The following is a 12,253-nucleotide window of genomic DNA, read 5'->3' on the forward strand; positions in this document are numbered from 1 at the left end:
AGTGGGGAGCCCAGGGGGGGAGGGGGGTGCTCAAAATAGCCCTCTTTGTTTAGCATTTATTTGCTTAAAACCTTTTTTTTTTTTTTTGTAATCCTGCTTTTCTTCCAAGGACTACGGGGGTGGGGGGTAAAGAGAAATGTTGTGTCTCCTTAACTGCATGTTCACCCTTGCAACAATCCTATGGATTGCAGGGCTTCTTAAACCTTTTCCACTCCCCTTTTCGCCCCGAGAAATTTTTACCTGACCCCAGGTATATAGGCCTATAAAATAGGCATACAAATCAAACATTTACGGATAATAAAGAGAAATGTTGTGTCTCCTTAACTGCATTTTCACCCTTGGGGGAGGGGGAGTTGCTCAAAATAGCCCTCTTTGTTTAGCATTTATTTGCTTAAAACTTTTTTTTTTTGTAATCCTTCTTTTCTTCCAAGGACATGGGGAAGGGACCACTAGGGTCATCTAGTCCAACCCCCTGCACAATGCAGGAAATTCACAACTAAGTCCCCCCCACACCCCCACCTACTCCATGCCCAGAAGATGGCCAAGGTGCCCTCCCTCTCATGATGTGTCTCCTTAACTGCATTTTCACCCTTGCAACGATCCTATGGATTGCAGGGCTTCTTAAACTTTTTCCACTCGCGATCCCCTTTTCGCCCCGAGAAATTTTTACGTGACCCCAGGTATAAAGGCATATCTACTCAAAATAGCCCTCTTTGTTTAGTATTTATTTGCTTGAAACGTTTTTTTTTAATCCTGCTTTTCTTCCAAGGACTACGGGGGTGGGGGGTAAAGAGAAATGTTGTCTCCTTAACTGCATTTTCACCCTTGCAACAATCCTATGGAGCAGGGCTTCTTAAACTTTTTCCACTCACGATCCCCTTTTCGCCCCAAGAAATTTTTACATGACCCCAGGTATATAGGCTTTTAAAATAGGCATACAAATCAAACATTTACTGATAATAAATCATAAAGAAATGTATTTTATAAACAATCCTTTGGTATACGTATACTTTTACCATTTACTGTTGCCAATTTTTCTGCGACCCCCCCCCCCCCTACGTTCAGTTACACGACTTCATGTGGGGTCACAACTTACAGTTTAGGAAGCTTTGCTATACAGCAGTGGTTCTCAACCTTTTTTGCTCCATCCCCTCCTTTCACCATTGTTCAGAATATAATTCCCCCCATCCTGAGATAGTCTAACTCAAAAAACCAAATTACAGTTTTACAGATTGTACATAATCTACAGGACATCACGCTTTGCTGAAATGTTGGTCCCAATCCCCCCCCCAACCCTAAAATCTCCCCCGGGGGGAATTCCCCCCCTGTTAAGAACCCATGCTATAGAGAATGTGTGTGCAATTGTAGAGGGATTGAAAGGAGGCAATAGGCTGCTCGTAGATATAACGTTTTATTTGTGAAGCGCCTGTGTTTTTAATTCTGCTCTTCTTCTAAAGAGCTCAGAACGATGTACATCGTTTCCCCTCTCCTCCATGTTATCCTTGCCAACTAATTTTGGAGGGACTGGAAGGAGACTGTGGGTTACGCAAATCACACAGTTTTATTTGTTAAGCAGCTATAATTTAATTATGTCCTGTTCTTGCTTTCACTACAGAACAGTGATCTGACTGACCCCCACCCACCAATTCACCCTTTTCTGTTGGAGATCATCTGAGCGGCTGTTGGGTGTTACGCAGCAGACAGGTTGCTAGGAATCACCTCTGATTGTCCCGGCATACTGCTGCTTCTTAACCTATGCCATGCACTGCCAAACCAGCCGGCCTACTCAGGTATCTCCCTGCCCTCTTCCCAGTATTTCATGATGCTGGGGCTCTTAGGACAACATCGGGTTTCTGCTGGTCATCTTGATGTGGTCACATAGGGTGCTTTGGACCCCTCTTTTGTGGCTGGCAGCCCTTCACCCCTCCTTTTATGCTTGTCTTTGATCACTGAAAGGATTTCTTCTTCTCTTTGTTATGCTGCGGCCTAAAATAATTTTTTATTGCAAAGCACATTGTGTAGTTCTGTTTTAAAAAACATTCCAGAAGCTCTGATGTTTTGTTTCCTTTCAAGAGAAAGGAAATGGTGTTAATTTGAAACTAGATACTTGAGGATCTCAAGCTCAGCCCCCTGCTCCACTACAAGAGTCAGACACTGTTGCTTGCCTTTCTAATATGATAATGGGGTTTCCTTTCCACTTGCTGTAGTACCCCAGTGTTCATCTTTATGCTCCTGCCACTATGGAAGGGCCAGTCAGCTTAATCCATTTATTGCATTCAGCCTTTTTGGATTTCTTAATGAGGATCTCTCAGAATGGATATCTCGTGTGTCTACCAGTTACTAGAAAGCTTTACCTTTAAATTAACCTGCATCTGGAATTATACCATATGTTGAAACTGGTGGTGGCCCGTTATTGGTTTATTGTACTTACGATGTCTTCAGTGTACATAGTGCTTTTGGGAGTATCATAAACAAAAAACAGAGAGCTTCCTGTCTAAAATTGTCCACTAGAAGTAATCCAAGGGTTGGAAGGGAGAGATAAGGATTGCAAAGGGATGATGATGAGCAAATAGAGTTAACATTCTTTGTATATGAGAATGAGGATAAAGCAGGATTTGACAGGGGGTGGAGTCACTTTTCAAGGAAGCAGTTCTATGCCACGGGGAACATTTTAAGTGCTTTCAGGCATCTAATAGTGGTAGAATCGTAGGAGAAAAGGACAGGAGTATAATGAGAAGTAAGGGGCAGTTAAGGGCTATGGAGACTCTTAAAGGTAAGGACAGGTAATTTGTTCAGGATGGGGAAGGGGTGCAGTGCATAATACTTTTAACAGTCTAAAATTAGTCTTAAATTAGAAGATCGTAGATTATGCATTAATTCTTAAAAATAAACAAAATATTATCCTCCCCTTATAACTGCCGTATAAGAAGTGTACAGTTGCTTCAGCTTGCTTTCCAAGTGTGCATGTGGCTAAAATGTCAACTTGTCAGTGTAAATCAAAGATCCAAGTGAGTTCTCTGGAAATCCATTTTTGGAACATTGGGTAGACATTTGGCAGCTTATTCTCCATTAGTCAGTGTTATAAACAAACTGAATTTATTGGTTCTTGTAGGTTATCCGGGCTGTGTAACCGTGGTCTTGGTATTTTCTTTCCTGACGTTTCACTCTGACCGTGAAAGCCTTCGACAAAACTGAATTTAATCACTGAAAAAATTTAAAACAGTCTCAGGTTTTGATCGGTTCATCACACTGCATTGTGACACTTCTTGTGTTGGTTTTTCTGATTTCACTCTGTGGCACTTATAGCTACATCCAGTCCCAGTGAGATAACAATCTGAATCATAGAATCATAGAGTTGGAAGGGACCACTAGGGTCATCTAGTCCAACCCCCTGCACAATGCAGGAAATTCACAACTAAGTCCCCCCCCACACCCCCAGTGACTCCTTCTCCATGCCCAGAAGATGGCCAAGGTGCCCTCCCTCTCTTGATCTGCCTAAGGTCACAGAATCAGCATTGCTGACAGATGGCCATCTAACCTCTTCTTAAAATCCTCCAGGGAAGGAGAGCGTGTCACCTCCCAAGGAAGTTGTTCCACTGAGGAACCGCTCTAACTGTTAGAAAATTCTTCCTAATGTCTAGACGGAAACTCTTTTGATTTAATTTCAGACTGTTATAGGTTAAAGACCCTGTTATAGGTAAAAGACCCTTTTGCAAGATGCAGTGATGACCAGATGGGATTTCAAAAGGTTTAAACCAATTCATAGAGAGTAAGTCTGTCAAGCACTGTTGTCTATAGTAGCTAAAAAGAACTCCCAGAGTTGGCATAGCTCTTGGTTCTTGGAGTTGGAGATAAGCCAGGGGAGGTGGTTCCCTGATTGTGAGTTTTGTGGCTGCTGCTGTAAAACACTACACTTTCCTAAATGGACCTGGGCCGAGATCCAGTTGGGCACTCTTCTTATAGTCTTATAGTAGGATATTTGTTAGTACAGTCCTTTGTAGACAAACATAGCACACTAAGTGTACTTCATGTATTACTCCCTATCAGGAAGGCAGTTTGGAACAGCTTACTCCATGAATCTTTGAGGTGGTTCTTTTTATGCTTCTATATTTGATAAAAGCCTATTTTCATAATAATATTTTTATTTAAGAATTCCATAGTACTCATTGTTCCTCTTTACTGTCTTGTCTCTTTGGAAAATGAGGCATGTAGTTCTCCATCTGTCCTATATATCATATTCTAGTACTTCAGTGGCTTAGTTGAACAGCTTGATATTTTGCTTAGGTTAATATTTTCATCCTTTATTGTGACAATGTTTATTGATATGGCTCGAACTGCTATAATAGTGTTATTATGTGTTCTCTTGCAGTCTGGAATAGAGCTTTTTGTAAATAGACTGGACTCTGTGGAGTCAGTGCTTCCATATGAATATGCTGTGTAAGTACACCGAAATCTCATTATGTGTCTAACGTGATTCATATTGCCTAGTGGAGAACTGCTGTCCAATCTTTGTTGTGGTGTTTGTCTTTGAGTTAGTTGTTCAAAGCCATAGCTTAGCATGCAAAATCCTGCTCTTAATATTTGTCATGAGGATATAATTCACTTACTCAGAAGTAGAAATTGGTTTTTTGGTACTGTGATTTATCCTCCCCCTCACCGAGACAACCAACTAGATGAAGTTCTTTTTTTAACCTATAGTTTGTAGCTGGTCATGGAGCTAAATCTATCTACTGCGTTGCAGTATCCCAGATGTGGAAAATGTACCAGTTGAGTGTAAAAGTCAGACTACCATCACAAGGAAGATCAGCCTGTCCAGCTGACATAGCTGTATATTACAGAATTATGTAGTAGGCTGGGCTAATAATATGCTGGGGTGGCATGGGCCTTGGGGAAGTGGCTGGGTAAAGTGCCACAGTAAGGGGAAAAGTCATATTTGAGAGCTCTTAAAAAGTGCACAGGGAAATCTGAAGACATAAATACAATCCTCCAAATCATATATATTACCCTTGCATTTGGATCATTTTATTCCTATTAATGTAAGAACATATCTTCACAATGCTGCTAGTCTTCTGATGGTATTTCCTTCTGAAATGGCCGCATGTATAGGAGCCTGATCCGGGAGTGTTAGTGCTTTCTAATCTTCATATACACAAAGAGGCGATGTTAACTGCTAGTCTACAATATCATTTTTCACAGAGATAATACAGAATGTTATGTCACAGCTGGCTCCATAATTTCCTCTTTAAATAAGAGCTGTAACACAGAAGACGCTTTGGCAAAGATAGCTTAAACACAACCATAACCATTTGTTTCTAGGCTGTGTCCTTACCTGATACGCTTCTTAGAATTTTCCAGTTTAAAATTTGTAATAGATTTAGCCATAATATAATTGAGGTTATTTGCATCTCCTTAGCACACTGGCAGTTTTCTTCTACTACATGTTCCAAAGTGGCTAGCGATTAATTTATGGATACATGTCTGTCTTGCTCTCTTCAAACCATTCTAGGATTGTATTTCCTTAATCTGTTCTAGTATTTTTAAGAGTTGCATGTTAAAGTTAAAAATGTTTTTTTTTAAGATTCCAGAAAGTGCTGTTTCTGAACCCCTAGATTCTACTAGATTTTTAAGTATATACAGATTCTCTAAAACTTTGCTGAAAGTTCCAACCGTTTGCAGGGGAGGGGGATGTCTGTATACTAGATGAGGGTCTCTGTCAGGGCAGAATCTCATATTGCCACACACACCCCTTTTGGAAAACCTGTATCTCCATTCCTTCCTCAAGTACCTAAGATTAAATAACATGCTGTGGCCTCAGGCCATCAGAACTGTGTGCTCGTCATCTGAAATACTGTGATGACGGGGGTGGCTGTCAGCTGCATACTTCCCCGGGTCTCACTTCTCCCTCCTCCTTTCCATCTCACCTGCCTGCAAACCTGAGTGCTAGTGACGATTTCCCCTGCCATCATGGCATAGTGGTTAAGAGCGGTGGGCTGTACTCTGGAGAACCGGGTTTGATTCTCCCCTCCTCCTTATGAGCGACAGATTCTAATCTGGTGAACCGGGTTGCTTTCCCTACTCCTACACATGAAGCTAGTCAGGTGGCCTTGGGTAATCAGTTCTCTTAGAGCTCTCTCAGCCCCACCTAAGTGGTAGAGAAAGTCGGCATATAAAAACCAACTCTTCTTCTTTTGCATCGGGCATCCAGCACAATAACCCTCTTGCAAGTGCTCTTCAGATAGTTCAGAAACGTAGGGGAAAATGTTTGGTGCGGCACTTCACACGGGAGTTCGGAAGAGCAGAAGCTGCAAGAGGCAATGTTATTTATTTCCAGCTTGGCACCAAGAGAACTTAGAGGATTGGAATGGAGGGGTGTGTGTTTTTTTTCCTAAGCAGGGCTTCTGTTAAGGCAGAAATGCAGTGAAACTCTCACAGCCTCTGCTTCTTTAAGAAGAAGAGCTGGTTTTTATATGCCGACGTTCTCTACCACTTAAGGAAGACTCAAACCGGCTTACAATCACCTTCCCTTCCCCTCCCCACAACAGACACCCTGTGAGGTAGGCGGGACTGAGAGAGTGTGACTCGCCCAAGGTCACCCAGCTGGCTTCATGTGTAGGAGTGGGGAAACCAACCCGGTTCACCAGATTAGCCTCCGCCGCTCATGTGGAGGAGTGGGGAATCAGACCCGGTTCTCCAGATCAGAGTCCACCACTCCAAACCACCGTTCTTAACCACTACACCACGCTGGCTCCCTTGCCAAATGAAAGACCAATCCCTGTCCCCTTCCAAGGTCCCAGGGAGAGGTAGCAGCAGTTGTTACTAATTGCAGTGATAAAAGCTTGTTGTGCTACTTTGGTAATATTTAATATAGATACACTGAGCAAGGCAAAAATAATTTATGTGGAGAAACAAACTGATGAGTGATGTGGTCCCAAGCATGCTTGCTGGGAAGTAAGTCCTGGTCTACGCATATAGCAGAGCGAGGTGGTTACTCTGTGGCAGAGTACTGAGAAGGCAGAGTGGGCCATACCACATTATGCTCTAGATGAGGGGCTACACTTCTCAGAGTTCCCATACATTAATAATTTTCTTTGAGTGGTAAACTAGCACAGCATGTGAACAGCTAGACCAGAATCTTTCTCCCGCATCTGCTGACTTTTTATTCACAGGCAGATTTTACGTGGGGGTGACATTAAAAAGGTGACCCAGCACTGGCATTCTGATATGGTACATTCTGCCATCTCCTTTTAGCCTCAGGCTCATCAAAATCAGCAGAATTTAGTTTGTACATAGTTGTCAGCAATCAATCATATGGTGAAATACGCTCAGATGAGGTATCTGCTTAAAACGTGCTTCGAAATTTGTAAGAAGCTCTAAAACGATGAAATCTCTTTTTGCAAAAGATTTAGTGACATTCAGACTTGTACATTCCACATGTGCTGAGATATAAGAAAATAATAGTTTTACTTGCTTTTGTAGATTCGATTTTTGCCAAACGGCTGGAGAAAAACGCCCATCTGAAAATCTTGGGCAGGTATTGTTTGGAGAGAGGATTGAACCTTCACCGTATAAGGTATTGTTCTTGACAATCAAAGACTATGCGGAATCTACCAGTTAAACAGTAAAATCTCAGCAGTTACATTTTAATTTACATTTTCAACTTGGGCTGGTTATGAAAAATGCTATTTGATTCATAGATGTGAGTACAGGTGGCTGCCAAATTTATCCCTTGCGGTCATCGGCTTCAACTCTCTGTAGCCCTGTTCACATGTTACAGTGAACGCACAGTCCATCTTCAGCGTACACTTGATTTTTGTTTGTACATCCATTGAGTAGTAATTCTATTATGTTAAACGTGTAAATCTGAATGCATGATTTAAACACCACATTTATCCAGTTACTGGTCTTCCAGTTTTATTTTTAAAGCGTGTACACGTGTGCATTCGCCGTAGCTTGTGAACAGGCCTTCTGTCCCCATTTCAAATATAACCATTCCTCTCTCTTGCCCAATAAAAAGGAAGGGAGAGCAGTGAATGGGGATAAGCTAGAGAGAGTATGATAATAGTCAGCTGGGAAATCTCTTTTTGTGCATGTTCCTTAGGTCTGCATAGATTTCAGTGTGAATGTTTTGCAGAGGAGATGAGGCCCAGGAAAAGTAGGCCCTAGTAGAACTCCATTCCTGAATTTTTTTTCATAGTCTATAAGAGGGAAGAGACCCAAGTTATTGAAGAAAAGTGTGCTCTGCCTCAGAAATGGCTACGTATGCTTACATAGGAGCACTGAGGTTGACTACCAATTGATGGGTTCAGGAAGAATCTTTTTACTGGGCTCCCTGATTGCATTTGGGTCCACACCTTTCCCCAAACTTACCATGGGAGAATGGTTCGTGTCCAGCTGATGGTAATGCTGTCACAACAGTTGCTTTTAAAATCAGTCTGGCGGCGGGGAAAGTGGAATTAGGCACTTGTAAACGTCAAAGAGGAATCACTTCTTTGGGGCTTGGGTGCCCAAACCAGTCTCATGATTGGGAAGAATGATAGTTCATAACCATAGGATGTTGGCTGATGATGGAGCACAAGTAAAGCCTTAGCAAAATGCAGCATTGGCACATGGCTCTAATAGGAGCAGAAATTGGGTCCTGAGATGCTCAGGAGAAAGGCAAGCATATCAATATTTTAAACGAATGAGCCCAGTATTAATACACGACTCAGGCTGCAATCCTTTTTTTATAATAATTTTATTGGTTTTTATAATACAAATTTTCCATGATAGTAAACAACAATAAAAGCAATATGAAATTCAAAATCAAAATTCTAATTCTATGTTGTTATAATTTCTTGAATTCATAACAAAAAAAACAAATTAGAGGAAAATTTATGACTTCCCCATCACCTCTCTCCGCCTCTTAATAAAATATTCATCCCATCGTAATTGGTCTGATCTTAACTGTTATAAATTCATTTAACTTTCATAGAACATTTTCTATTAATCTAAATGATTATAACTCTTACTATTAATTGTATCTTCTAGATCAGATTAATAAGTATTCTTCCATTTTCCCCAGTTTTAATTCATATTCACAGTATTTCATCCAATCCTCCTCTCAGGCTGCAATCCTAAGCACATTTAGTGGGACTTGCTTTTGAGTAAACATGTTTATGATTGTACTGTTAGACTCTTGCATTGTTCTTCTCCCTTTAAATGGCTGCGTACTACTGTTATTCATGTTATTGCCTTTCAGCTGTCAAACTGTTTGGTAAAATGGGAGCCACTTCCTTCCTGTATCTTGACTCTTTCCAGCTTACCATTGCAGGCAGTAGTACCTCTCGGTAGCTGAGGGGGAAGCTCTTGTTCCTAATCAGAATCATTGTAATGGTCTCTGGGTTCATTAAGATGTCTATTAAAGCCACGTGTCTTATCTTGTGGGGCGTTTTAAGAAATCATTACTTTTGATGTGAAGTTTCCCTTCTGACAACAGGGTGCTCACAGCCAAATACTGCAGCAAAAACTATCGTGTCATACTACCATTTTAGCAGTAGTTATTACTGGTCTCCGCGTAGGCTGTGCTCTGATAAGAGTTTCGACCTGCAGCGGTTGTATTATTAGAATTCTTCTCAGGATCCAGTGTAGTCTTCTCAAAGGCCTAGTCTTTTGCTTTCTTTTTTGAGAAAATATGAGGCAGCAGTTTTTGTCCTTTCCCTTCTTTGCTGGTTCCTGACAAGGCAGTGAAGCCTGGAGATGCTCAGCATATCTAAAATCCACTCAGATATTATTTTGAGTGTGCTGGAGATGTGGCTGGCAGAGTCTGTCTTTTAAAAGGGGCAACCCAGCTGAAGCCTTGGTTTATATTTTGCTGTTCCCTTAAAAGGTGAACAAACATAGAATTAATCACGCAATACAAAGTCCCTCATAATACCTTAATTGTCCTACTAGAAAAAATTGTTATACAACAATTCTCTACCCAAAAAAGGGAACTGATTTCAATACTGCTACTGGCAGCAAAATTTCTGATTGCTTGTACTGGAAAAAAACAAAGATGCCTTCTACTGGGCAGTGGTATGAGAAGGTGTGGAACCTTTTAATTTTAGATAAGGTATCTTCACAACTCAAAGTAATAAATAACTTATCTTGCTCTACAAACTTTTTAAATAGATGGCTGCCTTTTCTAGAATATATGGAAAAGGGGGCATCACGAAGTAAACGATGCCCACAAAACTATCATATGATTTGCGTTTATTAAGTTCTGCTATGTGAATACAACAAACGGTACGATTTCTGTATAATATTGGAACATATATTGAAACAGAGTATTGAAGCATCTCAATGGTACGATGTTTAACCTACTGTTGTATTTTTATTTTGTTGTTGTTGTTATAAAATAAACTTAAAATAAAGAGTTGTTTTTTAAAGGTGAACAGACACCCAAACAACTTTGAATAGTTTTATAGTTGTGATTTGGTTTCAGTGGTTGGCCAAACTAAGAGTAATGCTAGATCTTGGGGTTTCTTGGTCCTCCTGTACGGTATGATACGTTGGTGATAGAGCATTAATCCAAGAAAGAAACCACCACTCGAAAATTTGTCCCCATTAATTTGGTGTTCTTTTATTAGTTTTGCTCTAGATCTTCAGGTGGCTTGAAGGACAAGTGTGTTTTAAAAAAAAAAGAGTTCCTACTCAACTTATTCTTGTTCATATTTCTCAGTTTACATTTAAAATGGAGGAGAAATGCAAACCTGTCTGTAAAAAACAATACGATCTCAAAAATGGAGAAGACAAGCAAAAGCTGGAATTTCTGAAAAAAAGCATGCTGCTGAATTACCAACATCACTGGTGAGTTAACATTTAATTTTTAATGTTTATAACATAGAATGGTGCGTGAAATGGTTTTGACATATACAGGCATACCTCGGAGATATTGCGGGTTCGGTTCTGGACCACCGCAATAAAGTGAATCACATGAAATTTTTTGGTTTCCCAGTGCTTATAAAAGTTGTGTTTACACTGTACTGTAGTCTGTTAAGTGTGCAATGGCATTATGTTTAAAAAAATGTACATACCTTCATTAAAAAATACCTTACTGGTAAAAATGTGACACAAAGACACTAAGTGAGCACATGCCTTTGGAAAAATGGCGCCGATAGACTTGCTCGACGCAGGGTTGCCACAAACATTCAATTTATAAAAAAATGCGATGTCTGCGAAGCGCAATAAGGGGAAGCGCAATAAAGCGAGGTGTGCCTGTATGCATTTCTTGATCCTTTGAAATAACAATAGAACAAGAGGGAACCCGCGAGAAAGTATACGTTTCAGTTTGCTCAAGGAAGGCTTCAAAACTGGGACTGTTTCCACCTTTTCAGTCATCCCTGGGGGTTTAAAGACCACCCTCTGGGATAGTCCCAGCTGATGCCACTCTATAATCCCTGAGGGTGGATGCAACAGCTAGACCATCCCTCTGCTTTCCCCTCTTCTTATTCCCCCCCCCCCCTCTCACTGACCCAACCCTCCCTAGTGGGTGGGGAGCTCATTAGGGCAGCCGGCTCTCCCTGCAGGCCACCTATTGGGTGGGGAAGAGGGATTTGGAGCTGAAAGCCCTCGGGATGCCAAGATTCCTCGATCATCTGAGGTGGGGGTGAAGGCTTGGTGCAAGCTGGAAAGCTGACTGTGGTCATGTAGGTTTTGAGTGCTTTTCATTCTGCACGGCTGGTTAGTGATTGCTTATCAGTACTGAAATACAGAATCTTGTGTCTCTTTGGGCAGCGCACTGCTAAAGTTGAGCTTTTTAACAAAAGTCTCGTTGACTTCTGTGCAAGAGAATTCAGTACATGTTTTATCGCTTGTATCAGAATGTGTTACATCAGTTAGAGGCTGCTGACCAAGTTACTCAGTGATTACTAGCATCTCTGAACATAAGAAAGGCCATGCTGGATCAGAACAAGGTCCATCCATTCCAGCGGTCTGTTCACCCAGTGGCCAACCAGGTGCCTCTAGGAAACAAACGACAACTGCAGCAGCATTGTCCTGCCTGCATTCCACAGCACCTAATATAATAGGCGTGCTCTTCTGATCCTGGAGAGAATAGGTATGCGTCATGACTAGTATCCATTTTTGACAGTAGCCACGAATACCCCTCTCCTCCATGAACATGTCCACTCCCCTGTTGAAGCCTTCCAAGTTGGCAGCCGTCACCACATCCTGGGGCAGGGAGTTGCACAGTTTAACTGTGTGTTGTGTGGAAAAAATACTTCCTTTTCTCTGT

At 41.3% G+C, this 12,253-nt stretch overlaps 1 protein-coding gene across 1 annotated transcript in view; it reads left to right on the forward strand.

Annotated features, from left to right (window-relative positions):
- TM9SF2 (transmembrane 9 superfamily member 2) overlaps positions 1–12,253 on the forward strand; it is a 33,314-nt gene that overhangs the window by 260 nt on the left and 20,801 nt on the right. The window contains exons 2-4 of the mRNA XM_056861915.1: positions 4,370–4,437; positions 7,477–7,570; positions 10,700–10,827. Coding sequence (XP_056717893.1) covers positions 4,370–4,437; positions 7,477–7,570; positions 10,700–10,827 — 290 coding nt within the window. The remainder of the gene's footprint in view (positions 1–4,369; positions 4,438–7,476; positions 7,571–10,699; positions 10,828–12,253) is intronic.

The sequence above is a fragment of the Euleptes europaea genome, chromosome 16, assembly GCF_029931775.1.
Source record: "Euleptes europaea isolate rEulEur1 chromosome 16, rEulEur1.hap1, whole genome shotgun sequence".
Classification (NCBI taxonomy): domain Eukaryota; kingdom Metazoa; phylum Chordata; class Lepidosauria; order Squamata; family Sphaerodactylidae; genus Euleptes; species Euleptes europaea.